Source organism: Hydra vulgaris, chromosome 03, assembly GCF_038396675.1.
Source record: "Hydra vulgaris chromosome 03, alternate assembly HydraT2T_AEP".
NCBI classification, from domain to species: domain Eukaryota; kingdom Metazoa; phylum Cnidaria; class Hydrozoa; order Anthoathecata; family Hydridae; genus Hydra; species Hydra vulgaris.
In genome coordinates this window covers 54,034,816-54,051,665 of record NC_088922.1, presented here as the reverse complement: position 1 = coordinate 54,051,665, position 16,850 = coordinate 54,034,816, and the positions used below count along the sequence as shown (strand labels likewise).

The window sequence follows — 16,850 nt, the reverse complement described above, 5'->3', positions numbered from 1 at the left end:
ACAACATTCACAGTATTTTTATTTTATAGCTGGGTTTTTTTAAATTTTAAGTTATAAAGATTAAAAAATTCTTTAAAAGCTTAAATAAACCTTTTAAAGAATTTAAGCAAAATTGATGATGATGTCAATCAAGATCTAAGAAACCAAAAAGTACATCTGCATTTAAAAGCTTCCAATATTATTGTAAATATAATTATATAAATATATATTCAATAATATAATAAATATATACAGTATATAACATGTATTAATAATAACTGATTATTTGAGAAATAAAGGTAAAAAATCATAACTAATGAATAAAAAACAGTTAACTTTCAGCATCAAAGTAAACAGTTATAAATTCAAATAAAAAAAACTAATAGAATCAACTAAATCCTTTAATTCTAAAATCTATTCTATTATTTTATAACAGAGTATATTATTTTTATTATCTTTAAAAATGAAAATGAAAAATTTAATCATATATGAATAAAAAGTGTCATTAATAAATATCTTACATGCAAAAACAAAAAAACAACTTTAGTATATTTATAAAATAAATCTTTTTAGATACAAAAGGTAGGAAATTACTTATAGAAAAACAAAATTTATGTTACCGGTTGTTTCATCTCGGTTCGGTTTTTCAAATTTTTCTTCTTGATCTAATCCTTTCCTTGATTCTTCATCTCGATATGATCGATAAAATACTGATCTGTATATTCAAATAATATTTTTAATGATAAACGGGTTTTATAATTTTAATAAATCTTGTTTTGTTTAAAAACAATAAAAAACTGTTCAATAAGTAAAACATTTTTAAATTAATAAACTAAAATTGGGCTTTAATGTTTAAGAAATACCTACATAAAAAAAAATAATAACATAAGTGTCATTCAATGCTAAATAGAGCAATAGGTTCTTGTGGTCCACCTCAGAATCTGCTAAAACTTATTAACTAGGCACATATAAGAAAAACAAGTTCTGAAAATTTCAGAATAATATCTTATGCAGTTTTTGAAAAAACACTATTAAATATATTTATTTTTTCATAAAATTTCAACACAAAAAAAATTTTTTTTTCGCTCAAGTTATTATTTTTGTTATTGAAAACTGGCATATCAGTATTTTATGAAATAGAATTTTCAATATAACTTCTGTATAACATTTCTAAATTAGTTTATGATTATATGATTTGTTCATTTAAGTAAATAAATTATTCTTTTGGAACTAATTAATAGTTGGTATGTATGTATTTTGCATTATGTATTTTGCATTATGCATTATGTTTTCTTTTTTCATATTTTTTTAAACATACATAAAAATATTTAATTTTGTAATTACATTTTTATAATTGCATTATTACCTGGACACATTTTTAATATAATATAAATGGATGCAATCGGTTTATAATAACATATACAAAAATATATGAAAAAAGAAAACATAATGTATAATGCAAAAGACATACATACTCATTATTAAGATTGGCTTTTAGAAAATTTTATTAGTTCAAGTAAAAAGAGGAAAATTTTATGCAAAACTATTTAATTAAGGTTTTCTCAAGAATGACATTTTAGATATCGATTTGAAATTTTCAGGACTTACTTTCCTCATATATATGTACAATATCAAAAAGTGTCAGTAAAATCTAAAATTATCCATAAGGAGTCTAGAAAAATTTTTTTAACATTTAGAATAGAATAACCAATAAATAAATACCTGTATAAACCTCTATTGATTGCAGAAGCATTTAATAACACTGAATCTTCTTGATTGTATCCAGTGTAAGAAGCAATGGCAACAATCGAATTAATCCCTAAACATTTGATAAATTTAGTATTTATATATACGATATAATCTAATATCGATACTGCAGACTGCAGTTAATGTTTAATATTTACAATTGTCTCATCATTTTTAAGTAGTGACTATACTTTTCTGAACTGAATGGTTATTTTACTTAGTCTGTTCTTAAGAAGTTAAAAATGATTGGTAATGACTGTTTTTTTAGCAAAGTACAACTTCTTTTTGTTAACAAATTAATTTTTTTATAGAGCAATTGGAAAGAGCTAAAGCATTTTTTACAGATAGCAAAATTCACTTCTTTTTTTTTTTATTGTTATTAGCTTAAAATTAGAAGGATTAATGAGAATGAAATTTTTCAGGCTAACTGGTTCTGATTTAAGTATGTCTATAATTATTTTTATTATAAGTTAAAATTCTATTAATGTTGAAAAATTAAAATAGTTTTTGTGAATAAAACTAATAAAATATTTTCTCATAATTTTGCGACTAACTTGGTCCTAGTTCAAAGCATTATTTTGGTAAATTTAATATTTAAAAAATGATTTTTAATAAGGTAACAAGAGTAATATGATAGTATATACCATACCATAGTATATAAGAGTAATATGAAGTACAATGATTTTAATAAGATAACAAGAGTAATTTAATAAGAGTTACTTTGACATGTGGTTAATATTGACATGTGTTAGATTAAATCTTTTTATCCATCACCCATTGACTATTGTTTTAAGATGCTGTAGTCAGATGTTGAATGAACAAATATAACTATTTTTATCCACATAATAGTGAGTATAAATAATAGCACAATAAGACGGGCATAAATTAAACTAATTTTTAGTCCTTTTATTGCTGTAAAGGGCAATTCCATGTGAAAACATCCAGGGCATGCAACCTTAAGTCTCAGATTTTGCTGATTTTTTGAATAGTTAAGTTATAGTTATTACAAAGAATGGGAAAGTGGTCTTTTCTAAAACAGAATTAAAAACATGGTCAAATCTACCTAAATTTAGTGCTGAAAACCAGGTATTTTGATAAATTAAACGAGAAAAAAAAAGGTGTAATTTGACAGTTTTGTAACTGAAACTGATATGACAACATCAAACTGTTCTTTTAGTTGTTGTTGACTAGCTGTTTCTGTTTTCTTTGTAATTTTATAGAATCTGATCCTAAAAAATTATAGTTTCAAAGGTAATAGAAAAAATAAAAACATCTTCAAATATACTTAAATTTATTACTTATAAAATATTATTTTCATATTTATCAAACTAAGACAAATAAACTTAAAAAAAAAAAAGGCTATAAAATACAAATAGAGCACTTGTTCAAGAAACAAAAGTTATATACAAAATTTAAAAATTCAAAAACTCAAAAAAAATTTAAATTTATTAGTTATAGTGTTATAATCATTAACATCAATGTTATATGTTCGCCCTGATTTTGTTGTTGGGACTTAGATTACTGCAATTAAACTCAACAATGGTACCCAACAGATATCATCTCTCTGTGGCCAAATGAAGTTTTGAGAAGGACCATGAGGGCGCATAAACTTAATTTGAATATTATTTGTTGTAATATCTATCTCTGTAACCATGCCTACCAAAAGGAATCGTACTTGCATGCAACAAAATCATTTAAGTTTGGTACAATTAAAACATCAGACGTTACTGCTTTTGACAGTATAAATCTGTCAACACATTGATGTTCGCTTGTTCTTTTAAAACTAATTTCAAATTTTGAAATGGGTATGTAATGACGATAACTTCTGGTACCTGGAACAGTTTTTCTTGTTTCAAATCGCTCCTTTAGTTGCTGTCGCCTTGAATTAACTGTTTCTTTGGTAATTTTATAAAATATTATTGTGTTTATATTGGTGATGCGAAACTCAAGCATATCACCAACTGTCAATATTTGGTTTTCTAATGATCTTTGCAAACTTGGTCTTGCTGTTATTCTTTTAACCGCACCACCAATGCCATCACAAGTGGATTTTCCATGGCTGGTTGCAAAAAATATTCAGCTGTAATCTTGAAATCTTCCTTATGGTGACATAGATTTATAAAGTTTTTATAGTGTTTATAATGAGCAGAACATCCATCAGAAAAATAATAAATTTTATCGATACCAACTAAATATTCTTTAATGTACTCTACAATTTTCTTTTGAAATTCATACACAAAGAATATATCATGATCATTGTCATCACTTAAAAACAGAATGACTTATGCTGAATATTTGTTTTAGAAATTTCCTTAAAATATATAACAACAGGATGTAGTGCACATTGTTGTTTATTCCAATGATAACTTTGTATTTCATCCTGAATAACAAATTGATAGTTCTCTGCAAAATCTGCCTGTATAATACATTCATTGTAACCTAAATTACTTTTTAGCTCTTTCAAATAGTGAGTTTGGCATTTAGCAATATATGAATGTGAAGTTAGTTGATTAATGTGAGAAACAACTACTTCTTTATATTCAAATAAGTTTCCCGTCTGAGTAATTATTTGTGATCTATCAGTAATTTGCCATTGATTAAATTGAACTTCTTCTTCTTTGTCAATCTCAATTAACTCCTCATCTAAAAATGCCTTTAAGTTATCATAACCTGGATATTTGACACATCTATGAACCATGCATTCATTATTGCTTGTATCACAAACTAATTTTGACATTAAATCTTTGTATGTAACATTCCATTAGATAGCATTTACAAGCAATATTGAGTTTTGATGGTAAATACAAACATACACAGTGTGTACCATTTGGTCCCACACTATTACACCATTTTGGACGCAAACTACAAAACTTTGAAAATCCTATTTTAAAATTAGGATATTTACTTTTAAAATCAATATATAGCTCATAAAGGTTGCTTAACAATAATCTTTTTTGTTGCGGAGGACCACTTTTAACCTTATCACAATCTTTTTTACCAGGCATAATTCTAGAATGTTCATCTTGTTGAAAAAAATCTTGAACCAAAGCTGTAAGAAAGTCAGGTATTTTTTTGCCTATTTTCTTATCAGGTATAGCAAGAATTCCATTTTGACTTTTAAGTTTCCTAGCACGTCGTATAAGATGTTCAGAAACTTCAAAATATTCTGAAGTGTATTTTCTAGACCAAGATTCAGGTGTAAGTGTTAACATTTGACCTTTTTTTTTAAATGGTTCAACTTTAAGTTTTTTTTTCATTAAAATTGTCAAGTGATCAAGATCATTTGCTTTTTTTTATCTGTAGGATGACTGGGAAAAGTTGAGGCTACACTTAAGTTATCTATATTTACTCCATAAGCACTTGCTACTCCTTCTTCCATTTTTGAGTAGGCTTTGACTAATTTTCTTTTTGCTGTTACAACTTGTTGATGTTTTGTGACACCATGAACTGTAATTGGTGAGACTCCAATTGATATTAAAGAGTTGTCTGACAGTTGTTTATTACAAGATTTACCTTCAACAAATGATACACCATCATCAATTTCACACTCCATGTCATTATCAGAAACTTCATCACAATTTGACAAAAACTAAATACATGAGCGACAAAACTTCCATCCTGGTTTACAGTCTAGACTTTTAGATTTAAGGTTACGAGCCATTTCAAGAGATGTGATTGTTTGACCTAAAATAAAATCATTAACTTTTAATAAACATTATACTCTGCTTCTAAATTCATATGTATATATATATATATATATATATATATATATATATATATATATATATATATATATATATATATACATACATACATATATATATATATATATATATATATATATATATATACATACATACATATATATATATATATATATATATATATATATATATATATATACATATTTTTTGTTTTGTTTTGTTATTTCACCTCCCCAAGGTCCAGAAGGCCACTACAGATGAGGAGGCTACTTAATTGTGGTTATAACCCTCTCTCAACTCTATAACTCCGAAACACGAACCTTAACGAACAAGGTCGCTGCGCGGAGAAACAAGTTGTATATATATATGTATATATATGTATATTAGGGCTGTCCAAAAAAAATTTTTTTTTCAGATTTGATTGCATAGTTGTTTATTTTGTGCCATTTGACATAGTAATTAACTGTGCAAAAAATCTTTCCAATCAGATAATGTTTAGGGGGTGCTCAATGACCATAAAGTTTTACGAAAAATGTGAAAAACATGGAAAAAGTAACAAAGTTCCACAAATTTCTAAAACCCGGTTAATTAGATTTTTCAGATTTGATCAGTTTTAATTATCTCTAAATATTAAATTTTGAATACAAATTACAATCCACATCCACTTTAGACTGGTTTATTAGCAGAGAAATTAATGAAATAAAATACTGCAATACGACTAAAGTTCTGCGGTTTTTGTTATATCAGAATTTTTCCAAAATAAAACACTAGGATTTTTGACTCTTTGTCATTGATTAAAATACAAATTATAAACAAAAAAACATATGAGCAATTAACATTTAATTATCGTAATGTTATAGTTCGTGCAATGTTAATGCTAGCGAGGACTATAACTCTTCAGAGTACACTTTCTGGCATCTGGCACTCGCTTTCTGTGATCCTCAACCACCTGAATTAACCTCTGCATTTCAGATTCATTCCTTGTAATCGATTCATTAAACATCGACTTTAAAGCCACAGATCGTTCGGCAGCATCATTTACTACTTTCAATGAATATACTAAATTTTTTCCTTCTTGGTATTCTGGGGAATCATTCCAGGTAGCTGGATCGTTGTTGAACAGAAAATCAATATCAACCTTCATTGACCGCAACGCACTTGCTGAAACTGATGTCACCAGCATGTCCAGAGATTTCTTCTCTAGACTTTCAATGTTCTTTAATTTGATCAACCTTTCAGACCAGTTCTCACCGTGAAATTTCATGTTGGAAATCATTTTTCGCTTCTCTTCCGTTTGAAGTTTGTTTGAAAACAAAGCTAGTGGGACCAATTCTGGTGAAAGGTACCACAAATGGTTTTGAAAGTTCTTGACTGCTGCTTCGGAAATCGTTTTATTCACAACTGCAAACTGCTTAAGTTGCTGAAACAGAAACAAGTCATTAACTGGAGCATCGCTGGCATTTGTGCATGATATCCAAGATTTTACATAAACCAGACTAGCAAATAAGCAAAGTTCACAGAGATTTTTTTCCTCTTTTGTGGTCAACTTGAACTCTTCACGAAATAAATAAATCTTAAAACAATAAATAACCTTGGCCATCCAGCGAGCCATGTGATAAGCACCAGGGATCTTGAAATGATAATTTTTCTCTTCTTGATCAGGCAGTTTTCCAAGTATTAACAGACAGAGATCCATGATTTCTTTCTAGTCATCCCTTGGCATTTTAACATGCAGGTTTTCTTTGAGGAATGCAATCACTTCATTTTGTAGTTCTTGCACCAGGGGTATTTTCATTCGAATGTCATCCAGAGGTTTAAAATTTCCTTGATTAACTTTGGGCCAATATTGCTGAAATCTCTGGAAAAGAGGTATGTTGGGACCAGATGATGGTCCAAATAGTGATCCAAACACTCCTGCTACTATGATCTCATGAACATGGTGTCTGCAAGCGAAATATAACAAATTTCTACCTATATGTTTCTCTAGAACTACACATGCACCATTTTTGGAGCCAGTGTTAGAGGCTGTAGTATCAAAACTCATTCCAATAACATCACCAATTATGTCCTAGAAATTAAGCAGATGAATAACTGCTTTTGCTTGGGCTTCTCCAGTTCCAGCTGATAGTTTTGCTATTCCAAGTATTTTGTCAACATTGTGACCTGTCACACCTACAGATAGCCGGTCAACATTTGCTTTAGGGGCTGCAGAATTTGTACGATCTATCATCAGTTTGCCATCCCAGTGGACGATTAATGGTGATTTGTCCAAATCGCAGAATTCAGTTCGAACAGTGGCTTCAATATTTGATCGATGATAGGTTCGTTTTCTACGGACTGTAGAACGTGACAATGATCCATCATCGAGGTTCTGTCCACCAGCCCTTGCAATTGCTGCTGCTAGTATAGTAAATTTTGTGTCAGATAGATTAATTCTGTCTAATGTTGATGAAACATCAGGCGAGTCAAGAATTGTATCTAAGATACATTGTCGTTTTGGAGTACTTGCTAAACTTGATTCAGCTGACCCTGAAGAACTTGCTTTACTGACTTGTTGTCTGTAATAAACAGGGATTTCTATCTCAAAATCTCTATCAACCATTTTGTCATTATCAACAGCATCGTTATCGTTGTCATCACTATAACTTTCGTCATGTAAAGGTTCAATAACAGGAACTATTGCACTCGCACCAGATTGTCTTTGCTCTTCTTTTAGCTTTCGTTCTCTCTCTGCTTGTTTCCTTGCTTCATTTCTTTCTTCTAATTTTGAAAGTTCTTTGTCCTCTCCAAACATCACCATTTTTCTCTGACATCTCTGATCCAATAAAAATTCTTTATCTTCTTCAATTCTGATCATGGTTTCAGCATCCTTGTGGGCAATGTCAAAAAGTAGGCCAATGGTGTCTGTAAATGATTTCTCTCTCGATTTCTGAGAATCTGGATTTTTTTTTTTTTATTAATTTAAATTCCTGGACTAAAGTTTTCAACTTTAAGACTACATTCGGATGAAATGCTGTCGGAATACGGGCTTTATTCCAAATAATAATCAGTTCATCAACAGTTGTTTTAAGACTTTCAGGCACTGACTTTTTGGTTGAATTAAGATGATAAAAAAATGTTTTTAAAACATCAGATGTTAAGGGAAGAACTTTATCTGGAAGATTTGGCTCTGGTTGTCCAATTAAAAAGATTTTGGTTTGAAGTCGTGTAGAGATAGCAACACGAGATGATGCTGCCATTTCAATGATAACTGAAATATTATGAGAAAATCAAAACTCAATACCATATTATACAAACTTATCATTCAGTTGTTGATTTATGCAGCTGCAGCAATATATTATAATAATTATTACTAAAGAAATTAAATAAATATTTTCAAATTAGAAATTATTATTATCTGCACTTAATAACAAACAATACACTACCAGACTACCATGCTAGTTTTCTGTAATAGGTTACTAAGGTTAGGTACTATCAAAATATTAATACATTTGTTGTCAAACTGAAATTCCAAATAAAAATAATATTTATACTTGTAAACCTTTTTATTCTGTTTGAACAAATTCTAAATTGAGTTAAATAATAGTATTAAAATTATGAATACAAATTTTAACAAAATGATATAAACACAGTTGTTTTAAACACTAGCAGACATTTTTTAGTCTGGTGCCCTGATGACAGTTAATCTGCTGCACTTTAATTAATCTATATAGCACGCAATCAGACAATATTTCAGTGGAAAAAATCTAACTAAGCAGGTTCTAGAAATTTTTGGAACTTTGGAACTTTTTACACGTTTTTGACGTTTTTCGTAAAACTTTATGGTCATTGAGCACCCCCTAAACATTATCTGATTGGAAAGATTTTTTCCACAGCCAATTACTATGTCAAATGGCACAAAATAAACAACTATGCATTCAAATCCGAGAAAATTTTTTTTTTCCTGTGTTCACATTAACAGCCCTAATGTATATATATATATACATATATATATATATATGTATATATATTTATATACATATATATATATATATATATATATATATATATATATATATATATATATATATATATATATATATATATATATATATACATACATACATACATATATATATATATAATGAAATTGTAAAGGTAAAATGAGAAAAAAATTTTGTTAAATGATTTTCTACTAATTTATAATCGTTCTGTTTTTTTAAGAACATTGAGCACTCTACTTAGTAGAATATATTTTAAAATTGTTCAAATATATATATATATATATATATATATATATATATATATATATATATATATATATATATATATATATTACCTTTAACCTTCTTTTTGTGTATTTTAAAACAACACAACACTTATCATTCTTTAGTAGAAATATTGGTCCAAAAACCTGCTCATGATGATAACAAATAGTCTTTATTTCTTCGTATGATGTAGTCTCAAGCAAGCCAGACCTCCAAATATAAGTATCTTGAAAATCCTTTTCTAGATTACAAAAATTTTTTAATCCTTGTTTATGAACGAAACATATTTTGTGACATTCATCATTTAAAATGTTTCCAAATCAACAAGATTCCATTTTATCAATATACTATTACTTATTATTCCTGAAAAAGATGTATAAAGAATGTATAATTCATTCAATGTGTTCATGGGGTCAAGGATGTTCAGGATTAGAAAATTTTACATCATTAATGAGCATTCTAACTTTAATTTTACAACATTATCAACATTTCTAAATAATAAAACTACTAAAAAGCAGAAACAGCAAGTCTAAACAACACCTAAAAGAACATTTCAATATAGCCGAAACTGCTTCAGTTAAAAAACTGTCAAATTACACCTTTTTTTCTCTCTTTTAATTTATCAAAATACCTGTTTTTAAGCATTAAATTTCAGTAGATTTGACCATGTTTTTATTTCTGTTTTAGAAAAGACCACTCTCCCATTCTTTGTAATAACTATAACTTAACTATTCAGGATAAATTCTAAAGAAAAAAAAATCGAGCTACATCGTCATTTTTGTGTTTGGACTCGCCCCAGTAAAATTGTGGTAAACATTTAAATTTTGAGTGTTATGTTCGTTTTTAAATATTTTAAGTTGTTTCATTGGATTCATTGGCCCAAAATATGTAAAGGTACAAATTTTCAGCTTTCCAATACACATATAACAGAAACTAGGACCAAAAACATTTTTAAAAATGGCAGATTTTTGTTGGTTGGAGGCAAACTTGAAATAGTTATATCTTTGGAACCGATTGAAATTAGATGATAAAATTTTCAGGATGTTCATAATTTACTAAAATCTTTTTAAGTGGTTTAAAAATCAGCAAAATCTGAGACTTAAGGTTGCATTTTCAAAAAAAATAGGATGTTTTCACATGGAATCACCCTAAAACTTTAGTTAAAAGATAAGTAAAACCATAATACTATTTTATATGTGTTTTTACGAAGTTAAACTAGCCAAGCAATGACTTGAGGTGGGTGTAGAGCTAGGCTGTTATACTAGTTTTCTATTTTTTATTACTGAAAATATTGACAGTAAATATTTTTAATTACTGCTTTTGGTTTTCTTTATATTAGACTGTGCTTGGTTCTCCTGTCCAGTAGATGTTGGCTGTTATAACTGATTTTGAAAAGTACCCTCATAATAGAAGTTGTGATGTATTCAACGCAATTAAAGATTATGAATAAAGCTAAGAATATTTTAAACCAGGTTGTTGGCCAGCCTGATGACACCGCGTATAACACAGAATTTCCAAATGGTTTAAAATTCCCAAATGTTTAAAGATCATAGTAAAAAAACAACAACAACTATATCAGGCTATAATTCAAGGTGTTAGACATGTAGAACCTTATGGACAATTGGTTCGTATTTGCACCATTGGTCCCCTGTATACCGATGGTGCAAAGTATGTTTACCTGGCAACTCAGCTTCTAAAGGATCTTTCCAGTGATATTGTCCCTATTGTGAAGCCATACATTAGTCAAAGTGTATACTTTGGTCATTGTGAAAACCAAATGACTGGGTAGAACTTATTGATTGGGTTAATGCATTTGAGTCACCAGTCACTATGAGCCTATCAAATGAAGAAATTGGCCAGAGAAATTCCACTTTCTGTTAAATATCCTAATTACACACAATGTGTTGAACACTGTGTGAAACTTGTTACAAAAGAAGGCGAAATACAAACAATACAGCAACTTTTGGTATTAATGATTTAGAATGATAATGGCAAAACCTCAAGGTAAAAAATAGGGCGATTCTTCATGTCTCATATTGTTACTTATATTATTTTTATTCATTTACAGGAAGACGCAACAGAATATTCAGTATTAGACTAAACTTTTATTTTTAATTCATTCTTATGGGTATGTTTAAAATGAAATAGAAAGTTTAGTTGAAAATAATGTAAAAACTAAAGGTGCAATAAACCAGCCATTTAAGATAGGGCTAGTTAACTAAGTAATTTTTTAAGTTTATAATCAATTTGTCTTTTTTTACTCAATATAGAATATTCGAATTATATTAGAATATCCGTCCATAAAATTTAGCAAAAGCATTATCTGTTCATCCTTATGAGTGCAAAGTTTATTTAAAAAAATGCAAAGCATAAGTTTACAGATAAAGTGTTTTTAAAAAATATGAGGTTTATCAATCTTAAAATGAAAGTTTTATCAATCTTAAAACTAAGAAAACTTTTATTTATTAAAAATCTAAACTTAATTCTTAAAATAAAACTTAGTATTACACAACATTTTGTGTGAAAGATAATAAAAATTTATATCATTGCAGAGAACTTGTTTTTTTTTTATAGAAGATCTACTCAATATATCCAGAAATAAAATAAACATATCAATTGATTTTTGTGTCTAGAATATAAGATGATATAATCAATAATTTCACTCATTCCTTTCTGTATTGCTTAAATATAAAATTTGACAAACATTCTTCATAACATTTTTAAAAACTGATTATGTTGAAAATTCAATTGAATATTAAAACTTAAATAATATTTAAATTTAAAAAAACTATTTAAATAATTTAAAGAGTTACCAGCAGGAAGTTCTCTAAACTTTAAAAAGTCCATAGATCTGGTAGTAACTAGAGGCTTTTGTGGATAGTATAGAACATGAGCAAGTGTGTCCATACGTACATGAAAGTTTGTTATATAAACACCCATGGCTTGTTTACCCATAGCAGATTGATAAGTGTTACGAGGTGACTAAACATATGCTTTATGCTTAAAATCAAACAAACAGTAAAAACTTAAAAAATATATCTTAAAAATGGATTACATACCTGATTATGATCAGGAAACGGAATAATGGAAGCACATACACCAAGTATCATTGATGGGTGAATCTCTGAATGAGTATATGTTGAAGAGTATTTATGTTCACGCTCTTCTAAATCTTCTAAACTCATTGCTATCATAGCAGTTTCTTCTTCATTAACATCAATGTACTCAACAACACCTTTACTGACCAAATCTTGCCAGCTAAGGTATTTTTAAAATAATTATTGAAGTAAAATAGTAACATTAAATGAATGATAGTATAATGAATAATAATATAATGCATGATAAAATTAAATGATGAATAAAACAAGAACCATCATTATATCGAAATAAGTAACTTGATGGTTTTCTTACGACATAACAAAACATGATCTAAAGCGTGTACACGAAATAAATGTGAAAGAATAAGCACGTCATTTTTTTTTCAGTGGTTGTAATTAAATCTTTTTAATTGTTTTGTATTTTGTTTACAACGTGTTGTGGTTTCAAAAAAATATGTTAGTTTTTGGATCTAACTTGAAATTAGTTTTAAAAATGACAAAAGAAGAAGACAAGAAAAAAATTATGCACAAATATTTACAAAATCCTAATAGTAGCTACAATTTGATACCATAATTGTTGCAAATACATCCATACACCGTTAGTCGTGTTATTCATTGTTTTTCTCAAACAAAATCAATCAAACGCAAATCTGGTGGTGGAAGAAAGGTAGGTTTTAAAGATATAAAACTAGTTAGAAAACTGGTTAACAGTTTTAAGAATAACCCAAGCCTTTCACTAAGGGAACGCACAAAAATATATGGATTTTCTCATAGTTTTGTTGCAAAAGTTAGAAACAAACATGGTTTTCATTCTTTCAAAGCACAAAAAGCCCAACCGTTCTGAAACTCAACAAAAAAGTGCAAGAACCCGCAGCAGAAAGTTGTACGGCAATTTTATTTCTAAAAATCTCTGTATTATTGAAGACGATGAAACTTATATCAAGTACGATCACCAACAAATTCCTGGTGCTGTTTATCATATTGCCAAATATAGAGGAAAAGCAGATAAGAAATTTAAATACACAAAACATGACAAATTCGCTAAAAAAGCTTTGATTTGGCAGGCTATTTGCAGTAGTGGCAAAAAATCAGCACCTTATATTTCTCAGTCCACACTTTCTGGTCAAATATGTTAAAGCATGTTTACAAAAATGCCTTTTACCTCTCATTAAATCACACAATAACAGACCTGTGTTCTGGCCTGATTTAGCTTTAATTCATTATTGTAAACCAGCTATAAAATGGTAGGGTTTTTCATTACTGTTTAACAGTAACAGTAAAACAGCTCTTTTTTGGTCAAAAATGAAAAACAGTAAACAGCTGTTTTTTCAGAACTGTTTTTACTGTTTTTAACGACTTTTTCATGTTTAAAAAATATTATGTATTGGTGATAAGTTAGTGTTTTTCCTTGTGTTTTTCAAAGAGAAGAAAGTAAAATCTTGGGTGTTTTTGAAAAGTAACACATTTAACAGTACGTATTAAATCATTTTAATTTGATTTAAGAATACAATAACAATGCCTATATATTTCAGCAATGTCGTCAGTATGGGATTTTGCTACAAAACGAAAAAATCCAAAAACAAAATCTCTTGAAGGACAATGCTTGCGATGCAACAAAATCATTGTCTGTTCTGGAAATTCTACAACTACATTGAAAGCACATCTTAAGACACATGGAATTGATTTTGAAAGGTCAGCAACTGGCACATCCAACGAAGAACCAACAGCAGAGAAAAGAACAAAATCAATTTTTGAATTTTTCAATCGAGAATCCCTCAAAGAAATAGTTACAGATATGGCAACTGATGGTATTTCAATTAGAGCAATAACTAGAAACAATTATATTCGTCAATCTATATTACGAGATGGTTACAAACTTCCAGCTAATGAACGTGATGTCATGAAATTAATTATTGAAGATTTTAACAAGAAGGAAGCAAAAGTTGTTGAAATAATTAAGGAAAAACTTGCTAATGGAGCAAAATTCAGTATGTGCGTAGACGAATATGCAACAATAAGAGGAAGACGATTCTTTGGAATTAATATACACAGCAGCGATGATAAAGTCACTATTAAAACTGGTCTTGTTCGCATTGTTGGATCTTGTTCTGCTGAAGACATGGTTGTCGCTATGAAACAACATTTAACTGAATTTGGAATTGACATGAATAAAGATATTGTTGGCTCAACTCAGGATGGAGCAGCAGTGAATAAAAATTCATTAGACTTGTGGATATAATTGGACAGTTTTGCCTAAACCATGCTCTACATTTGGGTGTCTGCGATATATAAGAAAGAGAATGAAATTGAGGAACACTATTTTGATAGCGATGAATCTGATGAAAGTGATTGCTTTGATGATTGCCTTGATTTGCTAAATGATGACGACATTGAACAATCTGAAATTAGTTATCACGATTTGCTTAAAAATTCTCGAAAGCTTGTCAAATTCATAAAAAATTCAATAGTTCGCAACAACATTTTTTTTGAGTAAAGTGAAAGCTTTAACAGGACAAGAAATTGAACTACATCTTGATGTAAAAACTCGCTGGAATTCAATTCCAACCATGTTGGACTCGATTATTAAGACTGAAATGGCAATTCGAGAGACTTTATTTGAGTTCAATGCGACACACATTTTGGATTCAATTGATTTTATTGCTCTTCGTAATCTTTATGATGCTATGGAACCGATAAAACTTGCAGTTCAACGTTTAAGTCAGGAAGATGCAACATTAGCAAGTGCTGAAACGATTTTGGAGTTTATGTTTAAAAAATTGTCAATGATCAACAGCAAAATCAGTGAAGAATTGTACAATAACTTGAAAATCCGCACTGATGAAAGATTGAACAAGGATGTTATGAATCTTTTTAAGAGTTTAAGATCCTTCAAACACTCCAACAAAAGCAACATTGTTATTTGCCGGTCGTCTTGCTTCTCGATTGTTTGGATTTGATGAAGAAACTGAAATAGATACAATCCGAATCTGAAAATGTTAGTCTATCACTAAACGACGAATTAAACTTGCTTCTTCGTAAAGAACATACAACAACAACAACTGGATCAGATTTCAAATGGTTAAAATCGGAATTCACTCTTTATAAGAACACTGGACAACGTACAGAAAACCTTCAAAAATTATTCAATGCACTTTTAAGTATTAAACCAACATCAACTGACGTTGAGCGTGTTTTTTCAGTTTGCACAAATTTTTGCACAAAAATTAGATCGCATTTGTCCGACGAGTCACTTAAAGCTCTTGTCTTTTTAAAATTTTATTATAAAAAATGAAGAAAAAATTGTAGTTTGTATTCGAATAGCTGAATAAATAGTTAAAGTTTTTCATCCTTTAATAAAATTCAAAAATTGTGTTTTTTAATAGCTTTATTTATTTAGTCTTTTTCAAGTAAAGCTTCTAAATTTATTTTTGTAAACAACATTGACAAATATAAGGACATTGACGCTTTTTGCTCCTTAACTTGTGTCATTATTTTAATTTCTTATAAAATTTTAAAAAACAGTAAAAACAGCTGTTAACAGCTGTTTTTTTTGAAATTGAAAAACAGTAACAGCTGTTTTTTCAAATCCACTAATTTTGAAAAACCCTAATAAAATGGTATAAAAAAAAAGAATATGAAATTTGTGCCTAAAACAGAAAATCCTCCTAACTGCCCAGAATTGAGAGTTATTGAAAAGTACTGGGCTATTATTAATTGAAAAATGAGAAAAACAAAAAAGCTTTGCAGAAACATTGAAGATATTAAAATATCATTTAAAAAAGCATCAAATAGTTTTGATTCTTATTCTGTGCGCAAGCTTATGGGTACCACTAAAGCAAAAGCTCGAAATTTTATTAGATTCCCACAGGAATAATTACTTCTTTTTTTTAATGTTTGATCTTCTTATATTATTGTATTAAAATTATTACTTGGTTCGAAATAAAAATTGAGGAGTACTTTTTTTTGGTTGTTTTTATACTTTTACATGAGGAGTACTTTTTTTTTAGCTGTTTTTATACATTTATTTTGTGTAAACGCTTTAAGTGATAAAAATATTGAAACATACTATAAAGTAT

General features: G+C 28.5%; 1 protein-coding gene across 1 annotated transcript in view; it reads right to left on the bottom strand.

Annotated features, from left to right (window-relative positions):
• Window positions 1–16,850, bottom strand: part of LOC100208869 (DNA-directed RNA polymerase II subunit RPB2) — a 54,991-nt gene that overhangs the window by 17,623 nt on the left and 20,518 nt on the right. Inside the window, exons 11-14 of the mRNA XM_065793692.1 lie at window positions 12,736–12,934; window positions 12,490–12,658; window positions 1,702–1,798; window positions 600–694 (exon numbers count right to left, since the gene is read on the bottom strand). Coding sequence (XP_065649764.1) covers window positions 600–694; window positions 1,702–1,798; window positions 12,490–12,658; window positions 12,736–12,934 — 560 coding nt within the window. The remainder of the gene's footprint in view (window positions 1–599; window positions 695–1,701; window positions 1,799–12,489; window positions 12,659–12,735; window positions 12,935–16,850) is intronic.